At 43.7% G+C, this 21,878-nt stretch overlaps 1 protein-coding gene across 1 annotated transcript; it reads left to right on the forward strand.

Annotated features, from left to right (window-relative positions):
* Positions 1-655: 655 nt before the first annotated feature.
* On the forward strand, positions 656-17,768 carry CIBAR1 (CBY1 interacting BAR domain containing 1). The gene is made up of 9 exons (XM_069957385.1): positions 656-816; positions 3,484-3,718; positions 6,585-6,653; positions 6,959-7,060; positions 9,258-9,263; positions 10,723-10,827; positions 11,608-11,721; positions 14,060-14,164; positions 15,359-17,768. The coding sequence occupies exons 1-9, from the start codon at positions 788-790 to the stop codon at positions 15,458-15,460; spliced, it is 867 nt and encodes a 288-aa protein (XP_069813486.1). The 5' UTR covers positions 656-787; the 3' UTR covers positions 15,461-17,768.
* The last annotated feature ends 4,110 nt before the right edge of the window (positions 17,769-21,878 follow it).

The raw sequence follows: 21,878 nt of genomic DNA on the forward strand, positions 1-21,878 counted from the left end.
GTAATAATGAGCCTTTACTGCTGTCTATCATGCACATCAGCATTGAAACAGACATTATGTTGTGCCATGGCTGCAGCGCTACTGACGCAGACAGCTTCCCCAGGTGTAATGTATATTCTATTGGTAACAAGCAGACATCATGGGAGGCTCACTAGTGCTAGCGATAAGAGATGAGTGCAACAGGAGCATGGTAGCTTGGTACACACAATCATGTGTCGGAAATTTCAAGGAAAGATCTGATTTGCTTAAAATATGCAGAAAATGCAAATTATAAAAAATAAAATAAAATAAATAAAAGCAAAACATTTATTAAAATAATCCAAAATGCAATAAAAACCCTTGAAAACTTGAGACTCATTTTACTTGTAAATATAAAAGCATTTTTTTTACCTAAAACTACATTGTGTGAACATAGTGAATGCGTTTTATATGGTCAGACATTGGTTGTACAAGGCACCGTGTAACGTTACATTACTGCAGGGTAAGTGTGGCCATGACGGCAGCTTCCCTGTGAGGGGGGATCCATGTGTTTTATCCCCCACAACAAGCACACAAGAAGGGGAAGCCCATAGTGGCACACAAGCAGCAGCCTCCAGCTGAGGATCCCGGGTCACGTGACACCTAGGACTAGCAGTCGCAGACTCCGCCTCCCAGCCTTTACCACGTGATCGTGCACCTCAGGAGGCGTCAGGCAGTAACCATGGTAACGTTTCCCCTCTGGCGACTGGGAAGAGCGGGGAGGAGCTAGAGCTGCGATCCTGGAGGACGCGCCATCATCATCATCATCATGAGCCAGACCCCAGAGGCCAGGGCTAGGTGAGGAGTGTGGGCTGGGGGGCGCCGGGTGCAGGGTCTCCGCTCCTCATACATTACACCTTCACGTCTCGTTTCCAGACCGTCAGCTACGATGTTCCTCCAGGCAAGGTGTGTATGAAGACTGAGGGGGTGTGCTGTGTATACGCATCAGGAATAGGGACTATCACTCCCATCAGGAAGAGGGTATCCCTGTGCTGTGTATACAGATCAGTAATAAGGACTATCACTCCCATCAGGAAGAGGGTATCCCTGTGCTGTGTATACAGATCAGTAATAAGGACTATCACTCCCATCAGGAAGAGGGTATCTCTGTGCTGTGTATACAGATCAGGAATAGGGACTATCACTCCCATCAGGAAGAGGGTATCCCTGTGCTGTGTATACGCATCAGGAATAGGGACTATCACTCCCATCAGGAAGAGGGTATCCCTGTGCTGTGTATACAGATCAGGAATAGGGACTATCACTCCCATCAGGAAGAGGGTATCCCTGTGCTGTGTATACGCATCAGGAATAGGGACTATCACTCCCATCAGGAAGAGGGTATCCCTGTGCTGTGTATACGGATCAGGAATAGGGACTATCACTCCCATCAGGAAGAGGGTATCCCTGTGTTGTGTATACGGATCAGGAATAGGGACTATCACTCCCATCAGGAAGAGGGTATCCCTGTGCTGTGTATACAGATCAGTAATAAGGACTATCACTCCCATCAGGAAGAGGGTATCCCTGTGCTGTGTATACAGATCAGTAATAAGGACTATCACTCCCATCAGGAAGAGGGTATCCCTGTGCTGTGTGTATAGATCAGGAATAGGGACTATCACTCCCATCAGGAGGAGGGTATCCCTGTGCTGAGTATACAGATCAGGAATAGGGACTATCACTCCTATCAGGAAGAGGCTATCCCTGTGCTGTGTGTATAGATCAGGAATAGGGACTATCACTCCCATCAGGAAGAGGGTATCCATGTGCTGTGTGTATAGATCAGGAATAGGGACTATCACTCCCATCAGGAAGAGGGTATCCCTGTGCTGTGTATGCAGATTAATAATAAGGGCTATCACTCCCATCAGGAAGAAGCTATCCCTGTGCTATATATATAGATCAATAATAAGAGGTATCACTCCCATCAGGAAGAGGGTATCATATAAGTAATTAGGACTATCACTCCCATCAGGAAGAGGTCATCCCTGTGCTGTGTATACAGATCAGTTATATGGACTATCACTCCCATCAGGAAGAGGGTATCCCTGTGCTTTGTATACAGATCAGTAATAAGGACTATCACTCCCATCAGGAAGAGGGGTATCCCTGTGCTTTGTATACAGATCAGTAATAAGGACTATCACTCCCATCAGGAAGAGGGGTATCCCTGTGCTTTGTATACAGATCAGTAATAAGGACTGTCACTCCCATCAGGAAGAGGGTATATTCAGATCAGTTCTAGGGACTATCACTCCCATGAGGAAGAGGGTATCCTGTGCTGTGATTTTAGTGGGATATGTTGGGGAAAAAACTATTAAAATCAATGGGAGCTTAAAGGGAAACTATGAGCAGGTTAGAAGTATCTAACCTGAGAATATGTCCCTATAGCACACAGAGTGCTGAGGATGCGGGACAACTGCCCCCAGTTCAGTGATCTGGTCGGCCCGCCCACTCTGCTGATATTCATTAGATGGCGCAGACTAGCCAGGTCAGATCGGTGCAGAAAGGAATTAACTGCCCAGAAATGGTGCAAGGACGAACATAGGAAACTTACCTTCATCCTCAGCGCTCCATGTGCACGTTAGAGTCTTTGTGAGTTTCCCTTTAAATTAGAGAGTTCAGCAATGAAATCTGCAGGGTGGATCTCAGACCAGATTTTTATGTGAATTTTACAGCATAGTCTTTAGTTTTGTGAACATGGACCAAATAAAAAGCACGTAGATTGTGCTGTGAGGATTGGGTTACATATAAGAAGAACGTGTTTTGCCCCTGCACTTCGGACTTCATCAGGTCTCTTGCTCCCATATGCTGTCCCTATGGTATGGAGGAGGTGGTTAGTGGTGATCAGTTACACATTGTCATTATGGGCCAAACAATAACCACCAATATATAGGGATTGCTGTCTGGTGTAAGGGCCAAAACCAGATTGGGGATTGAGTCATGGCAGTCTTATCTAAATCCTTAGGTTCTTAATGGCGTCAGAGTTTAAGTGAATAAATTAGACCATTCAATAGATTTTTTTTTTTTATTTTGGCTAGTGGCTGATGTTTGGCTATACGGTGGCATGTGCTGATGGTATATATTGGTATACATTGGTAATACTCCCTACATATGACTCTGATATATGCAAGAAATATGATGGGGGAGAGTTATCAAAGATGGTGTAAAGTGAAACTGGCTCAGTTGCCCCTAGCAACCAATCAGATTCCACCTTTCATTCCTCACAGACTCTTTGGAAAATGAAAGGTGGAATCTGATTGGTTGCTAGGGGCAACTGAGCCAGTTTCACTTTACACCATGTTTGATAAATCTCCCCCATGGTGTTCTATAGCTTTAGAGATGCAACCAGGTTTCCTCCAAACTTTGATAATCCGATAATAATGTTTTTCTTTTAGTTTGGTGACCTATCACAAGCCAGTATTTCTCCATCTGACCTGTTCCTGATGTTTCTTTCCCCAGAGACAACCAGACCAGACAGATACAAGAGACGGTCAATAATGTGGAAAAGCACTTCGGGGAGCTGTGCCAAATCTATGCCGGGTACGTCCGTAAGACTGCCAGGCTCCGGGACAAAGCCGATCTCCTAGTGAGAGAAGTCAATACGTATGCCGACACCGAAACTCCCAATCTAAAGCATGGACTGAAGGGTTTTGCTGATGAACTTGCCAAACTTCAGGATTATCGACAGGCAGAGGTATGGCGGTATCTTTAGGAGATGTGACTGTATAATACAGGATGTCCTACTGTCATATAGTCAGTGATTCCAACCCCTATAGCAGGCAATGCCTGCAGGCAACGATCGAAAAATCATGCGTATGTCGTTGACCGTTGATTTAGATCTGAACCTAAAATTATCGTTAATCGTTCGCTGTAATTCCATATTCGTTCGCTCAAGTTCCGTATTTTTTTACTAATTGTTCAGTGTAGTTGCACATTGTTCATTGTTTTGCTGGGATCAGAAGGAGTAATCGATCAAAGTAACGATTGCAATAACGATCGGAGTAACGATCGTAACTAATGCTGAGTTTACACGGAACGATTATCGTGCGAATTTGCACGATAACGATCGAATTCGAACAATAATCGTACGTGTAAAGGCAGCGAACGATGGAACGACGAGCGAGAAATTGTTCATTTTGATCTTTTATCTTGTTCTTAAATCGGCGTTCGCAAAAAATTCGCCTATCGTTCCGTGTAAACAGTCGTCGCGCAAAAGTCCCGGCCGCCCACCGCTTGCAGCCTGGCCCCCCGCTCATCCGCAGCCCCCTGCGCCGGCTCGATTGCCACCCCGGCTCCGATCGCCACCCCCGCCGCCACTCTGATCACCACCCCTGCCGCCACCGCTCCGATCGCCCCCGCCGCCCCGGCCACGAGCATACGTTACCTGCTCCGCGTAGCAGGTCTTCAAAATCTTCGGCTCCCCTCTTCAGTGCATTGATTGGCTGAAGAGGTGAGCCGGGAATTTCAAACGGCTCCTCTTCAGCCAAGCAGTGCTGAAGAGGAGCACTGATTGGCTGAAGAGGAGCCGTTTGAAATTCCCGACTCACCTCTTCAGCCAATCAATGCACTGAAGAGGGGAGCCGTGGATTTCGAAGACCTGCTACGCGGAGCAGGTAACGTATGCTTGTGGCGGGGGCAATCGGAGCGGCGGTGGCGATCAGGGCGGCGCAGGGGGCTGCGGTTGACTATGGGGCCGGGCTGCGGATGAGCGGGGGGCCGGGCTGCGGGCGCGCGATCGCAAAACGATTTTTCCGTACGATATATCGTACCGTCTAAACGCTGATCGTTATGAAAAAAAATTGTTACTCCGACATGGTTAATCGTACGATCGGGCCAATTATCGTTTCGTGGAAACCCAGCATAACAATTATCACTCTGTGTAGGGGTGTGTTTACACAGACAGATTTATCTGACAGATTTTCGAAGCCAAAACCAGGAACAAACTATAAACACAGAACAGGTCATAAAGGAAAGACTGACATTTCTCCTCTTTTGCAATCCGTTCCTGGCTTTGGCTTCAAAAATCTGTCAGATAAATTTGTCTGTGTAAACGCACCCTTATATGGTGAACAATCTCGTTTACGATCGTTTATCGTTAAAAATCGATCCGTGTAATAGGACCCTAAGACTCTGCAGCTTAGTGACCACACTTGTGGCATGATGAGATAGAGCTTGCGTGATGGTATTACATTCATCTCTGTACAGCTGTGATACAATGTGGCTGATATAACCTAAACCAAGAAATGGGCTTCTAGCATTGACATCATGGGCTCTGCTAACTGATGTTGCCATGTAGGCATAGATTGCTCCTTTGCACTTTCCCTTAAAGGGGTACTCCAGCAATAATTTTTTTCTTTCAAATCAACTGGTGTCACGAAGTGACAGAGATTTGTAATCTAGTTCAGTGATTTTCAACTAGTGTGCCGTACCACATGGTCGGGTGTGCCGCGGGGAAAGTTCCCCAAACTATGGTGCCCCTGTGAAACAGGAGAAAACAATGGGGGAGAGAAACCTGGGGATGGGGGAGAAACAGGGGAGAGAAACATGGGGATGGGGGAGAGAAGTTTGGTGTAGAGAAGCAGGGGGGGAGAGAAGTATGGTGGAGAGAAGTATGGTGGAGAGAAGCACAGGAGAGAAGTAGGGGGGAGAAGTATGGTGGAGAGAAGCACAGGAGAGAAGCAGGGGGGGCAAGTATGGTGGAGAGAAGCACAGGAGAGAAATAGGGGGGAGAAGTATGGTGGAGAGAAGCACAGGGGGGAGAAGAAAACAGGCCCAGGTTTCACACTGAGTGAGTATAAATACATTTAGAATCTATATTATTAACTATATGTATAATATGTACTGTTTTAGTGTAATTTTGTGCCATTTTGGTTGGTGGTGTGCCCCGGGATTTTTTAAGTATAAAAAGTGTGCCACAGCTCAAAAAAGGTTGAAAATCACTGATCTAGTTCTATAAAAAAAAATATCAGCTTATCAGCCGCTGTATGTCCTGCAGGAAGTGGTGTATTCTTTCCAGTATGGAGAGCAGTAGAGGTTTTCTATGGGGATTTGCTACTACTCTGGACAGTTCCTGACATGGACAGAGGTGGCAGCAGAGAGCACTGTATCAGACTGGAAAGAATACAACACTTCCTGCAGGACATACAGCGGCTGATAAGTACCGGAAGACTTGAGATTTTTTTTAATATAAATAACCAGTCTCTGACATTTTCTAGCACCAGTTGATTTGAGAAAAAAATTGTTTTGCTGGAGTACCCCTTTAACAGCAGTATGCTAAATGTCCATTTTGATAAAAATCTTTCCTCGGTGCTACATATGTGTCTCCTTGCAGCTTCGCCAAGATGTGGTACATTCCCAGTCTTTTCAGGTCCATATTCTTATCCACCAGCAGATATACTGTAATATTCTCCTGGTTTGCCAGGATAACAAATGTTTTTTTCCCCCGTCACTAAACATATATAGAATTACTGTCTGCTGTTATAGTAAATGTGGACATATTGGCGTCCTTGCATTTCCAATTGTCTTTATGCACTAAAAACATCAATTACTTTTGTTATTAGGTGGAAAGACTTGAAGCCAAAGTAGTTGAACCTCTAAAGAGCTACGGAGCTATAATCAAACTGAAAAGGGTATGTATGATGTTTGTACAGTGTGTACATGGTGAGATGAGTGATCGCTGTCTATATGATCTACAGTATTAGGGTATATAGACATCATTTAGGAAGCTGCTGCTAAGAGAGTCTCCTGCTTTGGAGGACTTGGAAGTTATATTATTATTATACTAGTGATGAGTGGACCTGTGAAAGTTCTGGTTCAACTAATTCGAGTCTGTTTCGAGTACCTGGACCTGGGTTGTACATTCACCAAGGAGAGACATGCAGAGAGGATTGTGTCAAGTGAAAAATTTTTTTAATTTATATATTTTTTTTAATAGGAGGATCTTAAAGTGACCTTAAATGCAAGAAACAGAGAAGCCAAGCAGATGGCACAACTGGAGAAAACGCGTCAGAGAAACCCATCGGATCGGCAGATAATTGTATCCTTAATAGGGAGCCTGTATAATCTGCACAGATCTGAAGAGGCCTAATATGTAGGCCGAGCCTTGCTGACATTTGCACCATCTAAAATTCCATTAAAAAAAGCTACTAACTAAGACATTGCCATCTATTTTAGAACCTCATGTAATAGTTTAACCTTGATTTAGAATAGCTGTATAGCCCCTGCTTTAAAGGGATAGTCTCTTCTGAAGAACTTATGCCCTACCCACAAGCTAGGGGATAAGAAGCTGATCGGTTGGGGTCCAGCAATGTGCAATGACCCCATAAAGAACAAACTAAGCATTGGCTGCATACATGTGCTGCGCTGCGTTCATTCCAGAGTTTTCTTCTCTGTTCTTGGAGTCACTGGGGATCCTTACTGATCAGCTTGTTATCCCTTATCCTATCGATAGGTGGCAATACCCCATTTATAGAGGAAATCCAGTCACCATGATATGTCCTAGATACAGGGAGAGAGGAGATCTTATGGATGAGGCCTTGGATCACCTCCAAATTAAATGGGCTCCATAGAGAGTATGATCTTATTTTTAACAGATGTTCCATTTACTTGTTTTATCCTCTGGCAGACTTTACTAGTGTGATCTCACCAGTTATGGGGTTATATGAGAAGATATGTGTGATGGAGGTGATTCACCTAATTGTCATTGGTACAAATACTGCAGATATCAATGTAACTAAATAATTCAATGCAGCATCACATCTGCTGCAGATCCTGGATATGTGAATATGATATCTGCTGGGACCCCCAGTGAGCAGCACAGGCAGCGACCCTTCTAATTAAAACTTCACTTTTATTGCATTTCATCCATAGGATAAAAACACAGGAACAGAAATCTGATACATTTCAGCTATGGATCCTTCTATCTATAACTTAAAGGAGAAGTCTGGCAAAAAATGTATTAAAGTATTGCATTGCCCCCCAAAAGTTATACAAATCCAAAATATACACTTATTACAGGAAATGCTTGTAAAGTGCTTTTCTCCCTGCACTTACTACTGCATCAAGGCTTCACTTCCTGGATAACATGGTGATGTCACTTCCTGGATAAAATGGTGATGTCACAACCCGACTCCAAGAGCTGTGCGGGCTGTGGCTGCTGGAGAGGATGAAGGCAGAGGGATGCTCAGTGTCCCTCCAGTGCCCTGTGTCCCTCAGTGTCCCCCTGCCATCATCCTCTCCAGCAGCCACAGCTAGCACAGCTCTGGGAGTCGGGGCGTGACATCACCATTTTATCCAGGAAGTGACATCACCATTTTATCCAGGAAGTGACATCACCATGTTATCCAGGAAGTGAAGCCTTGATGCAGTAGTAAGTGCAGGTGAAAAAGCACTTTATAAGCATTTCCCGTAATAAGTGTATATTGGGGATTTGTATAACTTTTGGCGGACAATACAATACTTTCATCAAAAATTTTGCTGGGCTTCTCCTTTAAGCTTCATAGCCAAAACACATTAAATCTCTGTTCCTGGAACTCCCTGGCATCCGTGCACTATAGACAGATAGTATACCCCAGATCTGGCATTGTGTTACATCTTACTATGTGGTTCTGTGGATCAATTACTACTGAAATGAAGGCAGAGACAAGGAGACTTCACAAGACTTCTCTATCCCTGACTGATGGAGAATTACTTTTACTAAAGAAGGTGGTAACCTTGTGCATGCATGCATTGTAAATTGTAGCTGTGTCACACAGGTTACTAGTATTGTCAGTGTGCAGACTCTTATCAAGACTCATGACACTATCTACGGCAGACGTGTCAAACTCAGGCCCTCCAGCTGTTTTAAAACTACAATTCCCAACATGCCTGGACAGCCAAAGCTTGACACCCCTGATCTACGGCAACCCCACTGAAGCCTTTGGTGAACTTATGAGAACATATAATAGGTGATAGCTACTTCCACACTCCCCTAATATAATGTTATTATTTGATACAGTTAGCAGAGCATTAACATTCCCATATTAAGGTGCAGAGCCATGGAAAGTCACCAGCAGGTAAAAATACACTGCCCCCTGCTGTCATATGTCTGTTCTGCAGCTAAAGGCAGTGAGTCCAAAGCTGAACCTGAGCTGTAGGTGAAAGAGCCAACAGAAGCCTTTTTACCACATGTCCTCACAGACTTAGTGATATGTATTGTGTGAAAAACTTCTGCCTTTTCCTTAACCGATATAAAGTCACAGGTATAAACTTCTTGAAATCACTGGGACAGGATGGACTGATCTTCTCCGATCGCAAGCGACCAGCCAAAAGCCATCTGTTTGACTGGAGAGCCTTATTCTTACACTAAGATATTACATTAAACTTCCTATAATACAGCATGCTTACAAAAGGTGCTGAATTATCGGGCTCTTAGAACCATTAGAAAGTATATAGCATGTAGACTTGGGTGGCCCGAGTCTCTGAGGCTCAGTCTCCACCTTCCCATCCGCCATGACACTCTTCTGACTTGTGCAAGTCACTGGTAGACACCGGTAGATGTGCGATACACAGTGTCAGCCTATACCAACCGCAGAGTGACCCCACACACATTATTTATTAAGTATAAAGCGAGTGATTTTAGTAATGGTTGTGTAGTATATACTGAATTTCAAGATATTCAGTTGCTTAGAGTAGCTTTCCAGATTAGGAATGGGCACTACACACTAGGGCTGGGCGATATTGGCCTAAATCAATATCGCGGTTTATCGCACATGTAGCCGCGGTAACGATAATTCAACGATAATTATGACACGCCCCTTTTAGCAAACCACACCCACTTGCCATGCCAAACTGGCGATATTTTGATTAGAAAAAGTAAAAAAGAACTGAACAGCAACCCATGGTTAGTCTATTATCATTATTACTATTTGTCATTATTAGGGGTCTCAGCAGAGACCTGGATGTGTATATACAGGTATACAGCCTCTACAGGATGTGTATACACAGGGGGTCATATAGGAATACATGTGTATAACTATATGGGGGGTGGATACGTGTATATGACTATATGGGGGGGATGGATTGGGGTGCATTACTATACAGGAGGTACATAGGGATAGAAGTGTATGACTATATGGGGGTGGATCGGGTTGTATGACTATACAGGGGGCACATAGGGATAGGGGTGTATGACTATACAGGGGGCGGGGCAGATAGGGGTGTATGACTATACAGGGGTGTATGACTATACAGGGGAGGGTGGACAGGGGTGTATGACTATACAGGGGGCACATAGGGATAGGGGTGTATGACTATACAGGGGGCGGGGCAGATAGGGGTGTATGACTATACAGGGGTGTATGACTATAGGGAAGGTCGCTTGGACCAGACGGGGGCGGTGTGGGCGATACCGGCGTCCCTGCACATGACGTGCAGCGCTCGTGCCGGGCCGCTTGTGTGTGTGTGCGCGCGCGCGCGTGGGGCTCTGACAGGACGGGCGCGGGGACATAAAAATACAAAAATACCGCAATTACCGTCCTGGCTAAGTTGAAGTCGGTTAACAGACGCCAGTGACGGTATCGGTATTTTTGCGGTATACCGCCCAGCCCTACTACACACATGCTTCAAGTTATCTCATAGGTGATCATGAAAACAGCCCGGAAATGTCAGCGTTTTTACATAGATGCTTATGACCCACGCCAAATCTGGTTTTTTTTTAAGGCTGAAACAGAATTACAGAGAGCTACCATGGATGCAGCCAGAATCAGTCGTCAGCTGGAAGAAACCATCGACAATTTTGAAAAACAAAAGATTAAAGATATAAAGGTAAGTGTTTAGTCTGCACAGCATAGGATTATGTTTGAAGCACTGCTGTTATTAGAGAGAAAGTGGTTTTCCAGGACTTTTTCATTGATGGTTTATCCTCAGGATAGGTCTATATGCTTTTCTGGCTCCTGATTCACTGACTCAGCCAATCAGTGCACTGTCCCACTGCGGCCACTGATTGGCTGAGAGGAACGTCAGTGACCCGAGAGCCAGAGAAGCAGGCGGGAGCGCAGACAGATCATGTATTATCTTGTTAGCCTGGCAGATACATTCTAGCAGCGTAATGAAAATCCGTTGTGAGGATGTAGAGCAGGGAAGGGGACTCTTCTGCCCTCCAGCTGTTGCAAAACTACAATTCCCATCATGCCTGAACAGCCGAAGCTAAAGCTTCGGCTGTCCAGGCATGATGGGAATTGTAGTTTTGCAACAGCTGGAGGGCCGAAAGGTTCCCCATCCCTGATGTTGAGCCATAAGCCGTACCAATACACTGTATTGCATCAGATTTCGCTGCGGAACTCACTATGTGAAATCCACTGCAATATAGTATGTGTGAAGGCACTCTTAAAGATATCATAACTCTTTGACCAGGAGCCAAAACACAAAACAGCTTCATAGTAAGACTCTAAGTACTCTACGGAGAGAAAAATAGACATGGCAGCACACCCAGCTGCTATCACTGGCCTCTGCAGTGAATGTACTATGAGTAATTAAGGGACTAGTTAATGTAATCTACAAATCGTCAATGTTAACAATTTTTGTTTTGTTTTTTTTTTTGTTTAGAAAATTTTTAGTGACTTTCTGACAATTGAGATGTTGTTCCATGGGAAGGCACTGGAGGTGTTGACTGCTGCCTATCAACATATCGAGGACATTGATGAGGAGGAAGATTTAGAGGTAAGGAGCTGGGATCAGGCATACAGGGTTGTGTTGGTTTCCTCAAATCTTATCATGGAGCAAGTGTTCTGGTGAATAGTACAGGGGTCTATTAGATCTTAAAGTGGTGGTCCCATCTCAACTAACATAGTTCATCTTGCATGATTCACCAAGTTGAATATTTTAAGAACTACATTAAAGGGAACCATTCACCCCGTGGCCCCCATTAGAAACAGACATACAGTGACATAAAGGTCAATATACTTACCATATCGCTCCCGGTCCCGTCCCGGATCTCGTTGTTGACACGGAGAAATCGCTGATTCTTCTTCTCCCGCCCATTATGGTAATGAGCTGAGATGAGTCCAACGTCCATAGGAAACGACGGACGAGTCCAACTTATTCATGAGGTCCTCTTCTCGTCGCCGCCCATCCACGCCTCCTGGAACTTGATTGACGTCTTCAGTCTTCAGTCTTCTGCCGAATTCCCGCGATGGTCTCGTCACCTCTTCTGCGCCTGCGCGGTAAACAGGATGCGTGTTCGAGCCAATCGGCGCACGCGCAGTAAACAGTGGAGCTGCAGAGCGGCTTCAATTGTGAACTGCGCATGCGCCGAAAACGACCGTCACGGCGCCTGCGCGGGATCCGGCGAGAAGAAAGAAGACGAGGAGGAAGAAGACCCGGCGTCAATCAAGTGTCGGAGGCGGGGAGAAGGCTGGACTTCGGGCCGGCGGCGCTCATTACCATAATGGGCGCGAGAAGAAGAATCGGCGATTTCTCCGTGTCAACAACGAGATCCGGGACGGGACCGGGAGCGATGTGGTAAGTATATTGACCTTTATGTCACTGTATGTCTGTTTCTAACGGGGGCCACGGGGTGAATGGTTCCCTTTAATTCAGCAAACTTGCCTCCTTCTCCTGATTAACAGCTTGTGTTCTAGGTTCTAAGGTAGATGTTTATAGATGTAGCGAAAATACTGTATGTTATATATAAATATGTATACTATAGCTATTAGAGATGAGCGAATCTGGAGCATGCTCGAGTCAATCCGAATCCAAGCTTTCAGCATTTGATTAGCGGTGGCTGCTGAAGTTGGATAAAGCCCTAAGGCTATGTGGAAAACATGGATATAGTCATTGGCTGTATCCATGTTTTCCAGACAACCTTAGAGCTTTATCCAAGTTCAGCAGCCCCAGCTAATCAAATGCCGAACGTTCGGGTTCGGATGGACTCGAACCCGAACCCGGTTCGCTCATCTCTGATAGCTATATAAACAGCAGTCAGGCCACTGCATTTAAAGCAGAGCGGTGGATGGTAAACTAGACAACAAGCTGTCAGCAATGGGAGGGAAAGAAGCAGCATATCAGAAAAAGGAGGCAAATTTGCTAAATGAATGTATTTGCAAAAATATTTTTTTATTTGATGAGTCCTACAAGCATAGCTATGTTAGCTGAGATGCGAATACCCCCTTAAAGGGAAATCGGAGCACAGGGGTGCGGCTGTCCCGCTGTTGTTGCCCCAAACCACCTCATTAGCATAGGGATTAAACTCCTAGAACCTAATGGAAACTGCTGAGCATGAAGGTAAGAAACTCACCTTCATCTTCAGCGCCCTGTGCACTATAGGGAGTTATCAGCAGGTTTGATGTGTCTAACCTGCTGATAGTTTTCATTTAATAACATACATATTTACACACACCAGAAAATATTGTCAAATATATGTTTATTTTATACCTTTATGTGATTCTGTAGTGGAAGCCGATGCAACGGCATATCTGGGCAGACGTTTCTCTTGCATTGCCCATAATACATGGAGATGCAGGGTTTGCCAGAGCTGGAGCTGTTGTGTCCATTTTGGTTCTTTGAATAAGGTCCTAAGTAGGCGTCCTTTTAGGCGTCCTACATTTAGGATCTGCACAAATTTTTGTGTGCTTTTCCATGCTACGCAAAAACTAGAAATGTATCATCATTATTATTGTTTGGCTAACAAAACTATGCCAGGGTAGGAGTGGAGAACAGCTGCACATTTTTTTTTTCTGCAAAAAATAAAGAATCGCATTTGATAAATTTGGCTATTAAAGTAGCTAATATGAAACCACGCCCCCACCGAATGGAAAAAAAATGAAAAAGGCGCAGCCAGCTTAAATCGCCTTGATAAATGTTGCTTAAAGTTTTATGTCATGCACAAAAACACCAAATTTGCCAAAATAATGGCACAAAGAGAATAATAGATGTTCCCCTTTTACCATGACATAGCTATCTGTGTGTATGGTTATATATTAAGAAAAATGTTCCCTTTCCTATTGCACTTGCACGCGCTTGTACCTAATCATGACTTTTATTCATGCTGCTTTGGTAGGTCTTCAGAAGTTCCCTTCATCCGCCAGATTTCCAGTCTCGCCTTGATATAGTACGTGCCAATTCAAGGACAAGCTCATCGAAGAAGATGTCCTCTTCTTTATCAGTAAGATTTAAGATTTTATCATTTATAGCAGCCTGAAATTGATTGCCGCATTCAAAGAGCCATAACTTTTTTTTTTTTTGTTAACATAGTCATATGAGGGCTTGTTTTTTGCGGGACAAATTTTATTTTTGTATAATACACTATATACTTCAGTATTGCAGTATATGAAATTAGTACTAAGATGGCACCCGACTGTCATAACAGTGACCATGTTTCAGCAGGGGTGAAGGGATGAAAGAGAGAGCCCATTCCCTCTGTGTAAGGAGAGGTTTACACTGCATTTTTGCAGTCCATTTAACATATCCGTTTTTATGGGGGGGGAAATTAATGCAATTGTGTGAATCCGTTTGCATCTGTCTTTCCATTGACATCTGTTATGAAATTTTTGTTTTAGCATAAACTTGGGTGACCACTTAACCATTTAAAGATGGAGCCGTTAAACAGACTGCAAGAATGCAGTGTGAACCCAGCCTAGGGTACGTTCACACTTACCGGATCCGCAGCGTATTTTCTGCTGCGGATCCGCAGCAGATTTCATTTAAATAACTGAACACAGCATCAAATCTGCTGCAGATCTGCTGCGGATCCTGTAGGTGTGAACGCACCCTAAAAGCTTAATGCCAATATTGATTCTTTGGTCTCTTCAATCCCGCAAAGTATCATGCATAGTATATTGCTGACACCTGCTGTGTATGAAACAACTCAATTCTGTAGACTGCCCCATTTACTACTTGGTACCAGCGCCGTAAATAATGAATAGACCCAAAGGGTTAAAGGTTATGTACAGCTTTGCTAAGTAGTATTCTTTATTTTGCTTATGCATCCAAAATAAAATAAAAATTAGGAAATTTAGCGAATAGTGTTCATGAAATATGTCCCAACAGTTATAATCTATAGCCCCTGTAGAGATCTCGGTGGTCCTACAATCATATTCCCTTGCATTTGTCCCTTACTTCTTGCTAACCCACTGAATGCATGTGAGGTAGGGAAAGCAACAATTAAAAAAACACTAATAAAATGGCTGTGATGTGGACATACCCTTTTTAGCTGAAAGACTGATCGTCCCTATCTGAAGGTTTACTTGAGCCATTGGTAATAATGGAGAATCTCTCATATGTTCTTGTGACTGTTCCCATTCCCAGATAAAACATCTTTGTATTTGTTCCTGACAATAATTATTCTTTGTATTCTCAGCAAAGTACTGTGAGCCGACACAAAAAGAAGACAGAAGAGGAGGAGGAAGAGGAAAATGATCTTGATGATGAGGATGATGAGTCCACGGAGGGCTACAACTAGCTTGTCACTTGTCAGTAGTGATTACCTGGAGGACATGAGCCTTTTCATGGAAAAAGAATCAAATCATCTAAAGATATAAGTCCAACATGTCAAGATGTGCAGTCTTATGATTTTTGGATTTATTCAGTCTGCAAGCACTAATATTTTCTGGATGTCTTACTTATGGAGTTTGTTTTATATACTGCCTTAACCGTAAATTGTCGGTTCCTTTATTAAAATACTGGGAACTGTTTGGATTCCTGTAGAAGAGAGCAGGAGAAACCTAGATGCTGGTGTAAGGGCCGTCAGACAAGAGTTACCCAGGAATGGCACTTTCAATTCCAATGAAATGCTATATAACATTCTAATACATTATCTGTTTCAAACTTTTATGGTTTTTCAAGACCTTTGCTTGCTGTTACTATATGGAAACATGATGAACACTGCTAATCCAGTCCTGCCCACACAGTGGTTGTAACAGTGTATACAGCTGCTATCAGCCTAGGATTGCCTACTCTGGGACCTTGTTACATCCCTTCTGTATGAGGCTAGGTCAGGATAGATTTTCAACCATATAATATAATCAATGATCTTTCCATTTGCTCAAAAACAGCCCTGACCATGAAAGTGGAGAGAAGCTGAAACAAAACGTATATTAGAAATTTGCTTAACTTTACCCTATACAGTAATTAAAGGGGTTATCCAGAGAGCAAAAAGGGTTCTACCTGTTCCCCTCTCCAGCACTGCACTTACTCCCTCTGGCCATCTCAGAAGGGGAGGTCAATTGCATTATACGGCGATGTTCAATAGCTACCATATGTTAACAATGTCGTATCGACAACATTTGGCAGCTATTAGACGTGTTTGCAACATGCACCACCTCCCCCATCTTGGAAGGGTTTTTCTGAGACAGCCAGAGGGAACAAGTGCAGCTCCAGAGAGCAGAACAGGTGGGATCTTTCTGCTCTCTGGATAACCCCATTAAGGGTAAGTTCACACATGGCGTATACTCTGAGGATTTAATACTACATAAAGATCGTTTTTTGAAGTTTGCCAATGTAGTTAAAAAGTGTATTCTAGCCTCTAACACTTACCCCCTACACACAGGATAGAAGATAAATGTCTGGTCGCAGGGGGTCACGCATGCCTGCTTACACCATTCATTCTCTGTGGAAGACACTGGAGATAACCAAATGCTTTACTCCATGTCCTCCCATAAACAGTGAATGGAGCGGCCTTGCGCACGTGTAACCTGCAGCAACAACACGAGATTCCGGTCCCTGTTCTCAAGATGATGGTTGTCCCAGCAGTTGGACCCATGATCAGACACTCATTCCTTATCCTTTGGATAGGGGGATAAGTATTAGAGGCTGGAATGCAAACTTCTAATATATATATATATAGTATTTTTATTTTTTTATTATCATTTCGAGATTTTCTTAATTTTTCCTGTCAGTGGATGAAAATACTTATTCTGAGGCCTAAAACCTTTACAGATCCAGTCCTCTTCCTTCGCTGCAGTCAGATGTATACAAGTGTATCCTGGCTAAAGAAACGCCTATGCTGATACAATGCATTGGCGACAGTAAAATGTATTAAGATATAAAGAAGTGAACTGTAGTTCACACAGGACTGGGTCTTCTTAATATTCAGTATATTGCATATAAAAAGGGTTATCACATGCACATCATAGCGGTGGTTATTACATTGGGGTGTATGGATGATGTAACAAGTGTCTCCCCCAATGTGGGACAAGTATTACATGGTTGGATATTAGATATAATTGGTATAACTTCCAGCTCAGCTAATAGGTGACTAAGGCAGGACGCTTCCGGTCAGTCCATGATGTCACAGCAACCTGGAAATAGAGGAAAACTGGTGGATCAGTGTGTATAACTTATTATGGTTACATCACCCCCTGCTGTTCAACCCCTTTGTCATCAGGGCAGATAGCCACAGTGTTAACTTCTTCCCTTATTCCTCCAACATATCTCCATGAAATGAGAAATTGGGGACACCCTCCATCTTTTGTATGATATCTGATACTTAGACGTCACCCGGTGCCTTGACTATAAAACCTCGGTAAATGTTGCCGTTATGTTCGCTGGACATATGCTGTTAAGTGTGTTTTCTAATAATTTGCCAAAACTGATACATTACCAAGCCCACATGTAATGGTTGAAATAGGGGTAGTATTTTCTGTGCTAAGGTAAATGTATACAGTCTGTTGTAGGCCAGCTCACCTGCTGTGGTATTGCCCTTGGTGCTCGGTAAGACCCGGAGCCAGGGTCACAGCATACAAAAAGGAAAAGTCCAGCACCAATATGGCAAATCCCATAAAGCTTAGTTTTTATTGTAATTCTTCACATCAGGTACAGTGCATAAAAAAGTTTACGCGTTTCAACGCTTCTCGCGCCTTGTTTTAAGTTGTGAACAAGGCGCGAGAAGCGTTGAAACGCGTAAACTTTTTTATTCACTGTACCTGATGTAAAGAATTACAATAAAGACTAAGCTTTATGGGATTTGCCATTTTGGTGCTGGACTTTTCCTTTTTGTAAGGTAAATATATGTTACAAAGTGTTTTTTCTTATATACAAAATGATTTAATGGGTCGTCCGACGGTCAGCCTTTTTTGATTATATTGAAGCTGGTGCCTATAAAACAATAAACGTGTTATCCTTACCAGTCCGCGCTCCCTTGGTGTCCTCCTCTGGTGTCGCCAGTGGTCCCCCACTGACCACAGCGCATCCATTTCTGTGACAAACTCGTCTCGAAAGCGACAGCCAATCACTGACCTGAGATGGGAAAGCCCTACGGCCAGTGATTGGTTGAGCGGGCTGTCACTCCCAAGACAAGGTTTTCTCGGAAATGAAGGCACTGCGCTCAGTGGGGGACAACAGCGACACAGACGTAGAGAGGCTAGGGAACGATAACATGATTTTTTTATATGCACCAGCAGCAATATATTAAAAAAAGGCCGACTGCCGGACAACCCCTTTAAGGAGCTATGGTGTCTTTAGGGTAGACGCTGACTTGTCCATTTATCCGCCTTGACAGTCTCCTACTTCCCTGTACATGTAGCTGCCTGCAGGACACAATGGGGGAGATTTATCAAACATGGTGTAACGTAGAACTGGCTCAGTTGCCCCTAGCAACCAATCAGATTCCACCTTTCATTCCTCACAGACTTTGGAAAATGAAAGATGGAATCTGATTGGTTGTTAGGGGCAACTGAGCCAGTTTCACTTTACACCATGTTTGATAAATCTCCCCCAATGTATATTATAAGAGTGTTAACTTTCTCACGTTGAAGAAGAAAAACTGAAAAAAACTAGATTCCATTGATCCTTCTCTTTGAAAGCCATTGTCTGGTTTCTTTAGGGAACAAAAATTAATGCGATGAATGGTAAGTGATGAACCCGGCCATAGGGTCTGTATTGATTGCTTGTGTCTATATGCTGACCATAGACTGGATCATAGTAACACATGGGCTCCATTGACCTGACTGAATACTAATCCCCATGTGGGGCTTCGCTACTGTCCGTCTACTATTACTCACAAATGACTTTACTTTTCTTGTGAGTTTCCATGAAAAAAAAAAATCTAGCCATGGCATGGATCTCGGAGGATTTATTGTAAAAGAAAAGTGTTTCATAATTCTATACTATATATATTTCTTTGCTTTTTTTATACTATGAGGACCTCAGCAGGACTGCAGCACTGATTTGTATGTCTATGTCTGAGGTTGTCTCTTCATGTTATCCTGCATCTTATGTTGTTGTCTATATCTATGATTCCGTTTTTTGTGAATGTGTATTGTACAGTGAAATAAAGATATTTTATACAATCTCACAGATTTTGATTGTTTTTATGTTGTCGATTATAAACTATTAGCCATGCGTATCTACAGCTCAGCTGCTATTGACTTGTACAGGAGCTGCAGTTACAGGTCACCACCACTACACAAATAAAGTGTCACTTTAAACAACTTTTTTTTTCATGTGCCTAGGACATGTAAAAACTTTTCATTGGTCGCGTCCAGGTGTTCAAACCCCCACTGAGAAGCAGTCAGCTGATCGCTTTACTCCCCATACTGTAATCTGCCTTACTGCGGAGAAGGGCTCCATGCGCTTACTGTGGAGCCTGTCTCTATCCATAACTGGGTTCCCAATGAGCCGGGGAGTGAAGAGCTTAGCTGAGTGCTACTCTTATTTAGACACCAGAATGAAAGAAATGTTTGCTAATTTATTGAAACTAAAATACTACATTGACAGAAATATTCAGAGCCTTTGCTCAGTACTTAGTTGAAGCCCCTTTGGCAGTGACTCCAGCCTCCAGTTGTCTTGGGTATGATGCCACAAAGTTTACACCACTGGGTATGAGGATTTGCCAATCTTCTCTGCAAATCTTTTCAGGCTGTCATGGAGGCCATAGGTGGATGTTATCGTCTCATCTCTCCTGAGATGTTTTTGTTTTGGCCACTCAAGGATATTCACAGGGTTGTCCCTAAGCCGCCCCTGTGTTGTCTTGGCTGTGTTTTGTCATTGCCTTGTTAGTAGGTTCATCCAGAGCACTCTGGATCGAGAAAAATATATCTGTTCTTTGCTCCATTCAGCTTTCCCTTAAAGCGACTCTGTACCCACAATCTGACCCCCCCCCCCCCAAACCACTTGTACCTTCAGATAGCTGCTTTTAATCCAAGATCTGTCCCGGGGTCCGTTCGGCAGGGAATGCAGTTATTGTCATAAAAACAACTTTTAATCCGGCAGCGCTGTGTCTAACGGCTGGGGCTTACATTTGTATATGCATTAGGCTGGCACCACCTCTATGTCCTTCCTCCCCACCCTCCTCATTATTAGGAATGATCCAGGAACATTTACTGCTGTTTGAGCTTTGCACAGGTGTATTAACGATCCAGCCCATGTGCCGGGCTGCCACAGGTGGGGAATAGGAAGCAATCTGCCTGGAGTATTCCTAATGATGCGGAGGGTGGTGAGGAAGGACAGAGAGGTTGTGCCAGCCTAATGCATACACAAATGTAAGCCCCAGCCATAAGACACAGCGCTGCCGGATTAAAAGTTGTTTTTATGGCAATAACTGCATCACCTGCCGAACAGACCCCAGGACAGATCTTGGATTAAAAGCAGCTATCTGAAGTTACAAGTGGTTTGGGGGGGAGGGGGGGGCGATTGTGGGTACAGAGTCACTTTAAAGTGTCACTGTTGTTTAAATTTTTTTGCAATAATCAATAGTCCAGGCGATTTTAAGAAACTTTGTAGTTGGGTTTATTAGTCGAAAAATGCTTTTTTAGCATGAAAAAGAGTTTGAAGCTCTCCCCCGTCTTCATTGTTCTCTATGGAGAGGGAAGGGGTGAAAGGAGATGAGGCACTAAAACAGGACAACAAAGAGTTAATTTACAGCTACATCACCGCAACATCATCTCTGCTGCCGACTAATCTCCCTCCTCCCCCCTCCCCTCTCCATAGAACAGACAGCACCCGACTGATGTAAGAGTCGAGATTTCCTGATAATGAGCAGTGAATGAGAGAGAGGAGGGAGGGGGGGACCTGGGGAAAGGCTTTCTGAATGCAGATAATGGCATATTTGCCTAATAAACCCAATTACAAAGTTTCTTAAAATCGCCTGGACTATTGATTTCTGCAAAAAAAAAAAAAAAAATGACAAGTGACACTTTAACCCTGATACGTCTCCCCCTTCCTGCACAGCATGATGCTGACCCCAGCATTCTTTACCGTAGGGATGGTATTGGGCAGGTGATGGGCAGTACTCGGTTTCCTCCAGACATGATGCTTAGAATTGAGGCCTAAAGGTTGAGTCTTGGTGTGATGAGACCATAGTACCTTGTTTCTCAGTCTGAGAGTCCTTTAGGTGCCTTTGTGTGAACTCCAGGTGGCTTTTATGTATCTATTTGCACAGTGCCATAAAGCCCAGATGACTGGAGTCTGCAGTGATGGTGGTTCTTAACATTTCTTCCATCTGCACACAGGATCTTTAGAGCCTATTCAGAGCGATCACTGGGTGCTAAGTCACATCTCTTACAAAGGCCGTTATACGTTGATTGGTTTGGTGGACGGCCAGCTCTAGGAAGACTCCTGGTTGTTCCAAATGTTTTCCATTTAATAATGAAGGTGGTTGCTGAACAGAAGAATGTTTTTGTCCCCTTCTGATCTGCTACTCCATACAATCCTGTCTGAGCTCTACAGGCAGTTCTTTCCTCCTCCTGGCTTGGTTTTTGCACAGATATGCATTGTCAGCTGTGAGATAATATTTATACAGGGGTGTCATTTTTTTTTTTATTTTAGCACAAAGCCACATAACACAGTATGAATTTGAGTGGGTCTGAATGAATGTAATGTAAATCTGGACCAGTGTTTTGGTCCTTTCTTTTCAGCCGATAGTTTCTCAAAGAAAGGAGTAG

This window comes from Dendropsophus ebraccatus, chromosome 2 (genome assembly GCF_027789765.1).
Source record: "Dendropsophus ebraccatus isolate aDenEbr1 chromosome 2, aDenEbr1.pat, whole genome shotgun sequence".
Classification (NCBI taxonomy): Eukaryota; Metazoa; Chordata; class Amphibia; order Anura; family Hylidae; genus Dendropsophus; species Dendropsophus ebraccatus.

Excerpts from the sequence above, each read along its gene's own strand:
- CIBAR1 (XM_069957385.1), top strand. The coding sequence starts at position 788 with ATGAGCCAGACCCCAGAGGCCAGGGCTAG. Across the intron at positions 10,828-11,607 it reads AAAAGATTAAAGATATAAAG|AAAATTTTTAGTGACTTTCT; the intron begins GTAAGTGTTTAG and ends TTTTTTGTTTAG. Across the intron at positions 11,722-14,059 it reads ATGAGGAGGAAGATTTAGAG|GTCTTCAGAAGTTCCCTTCA; the intron begins GTAAGGAGCTGG and ends CTGCTTTGGTAG.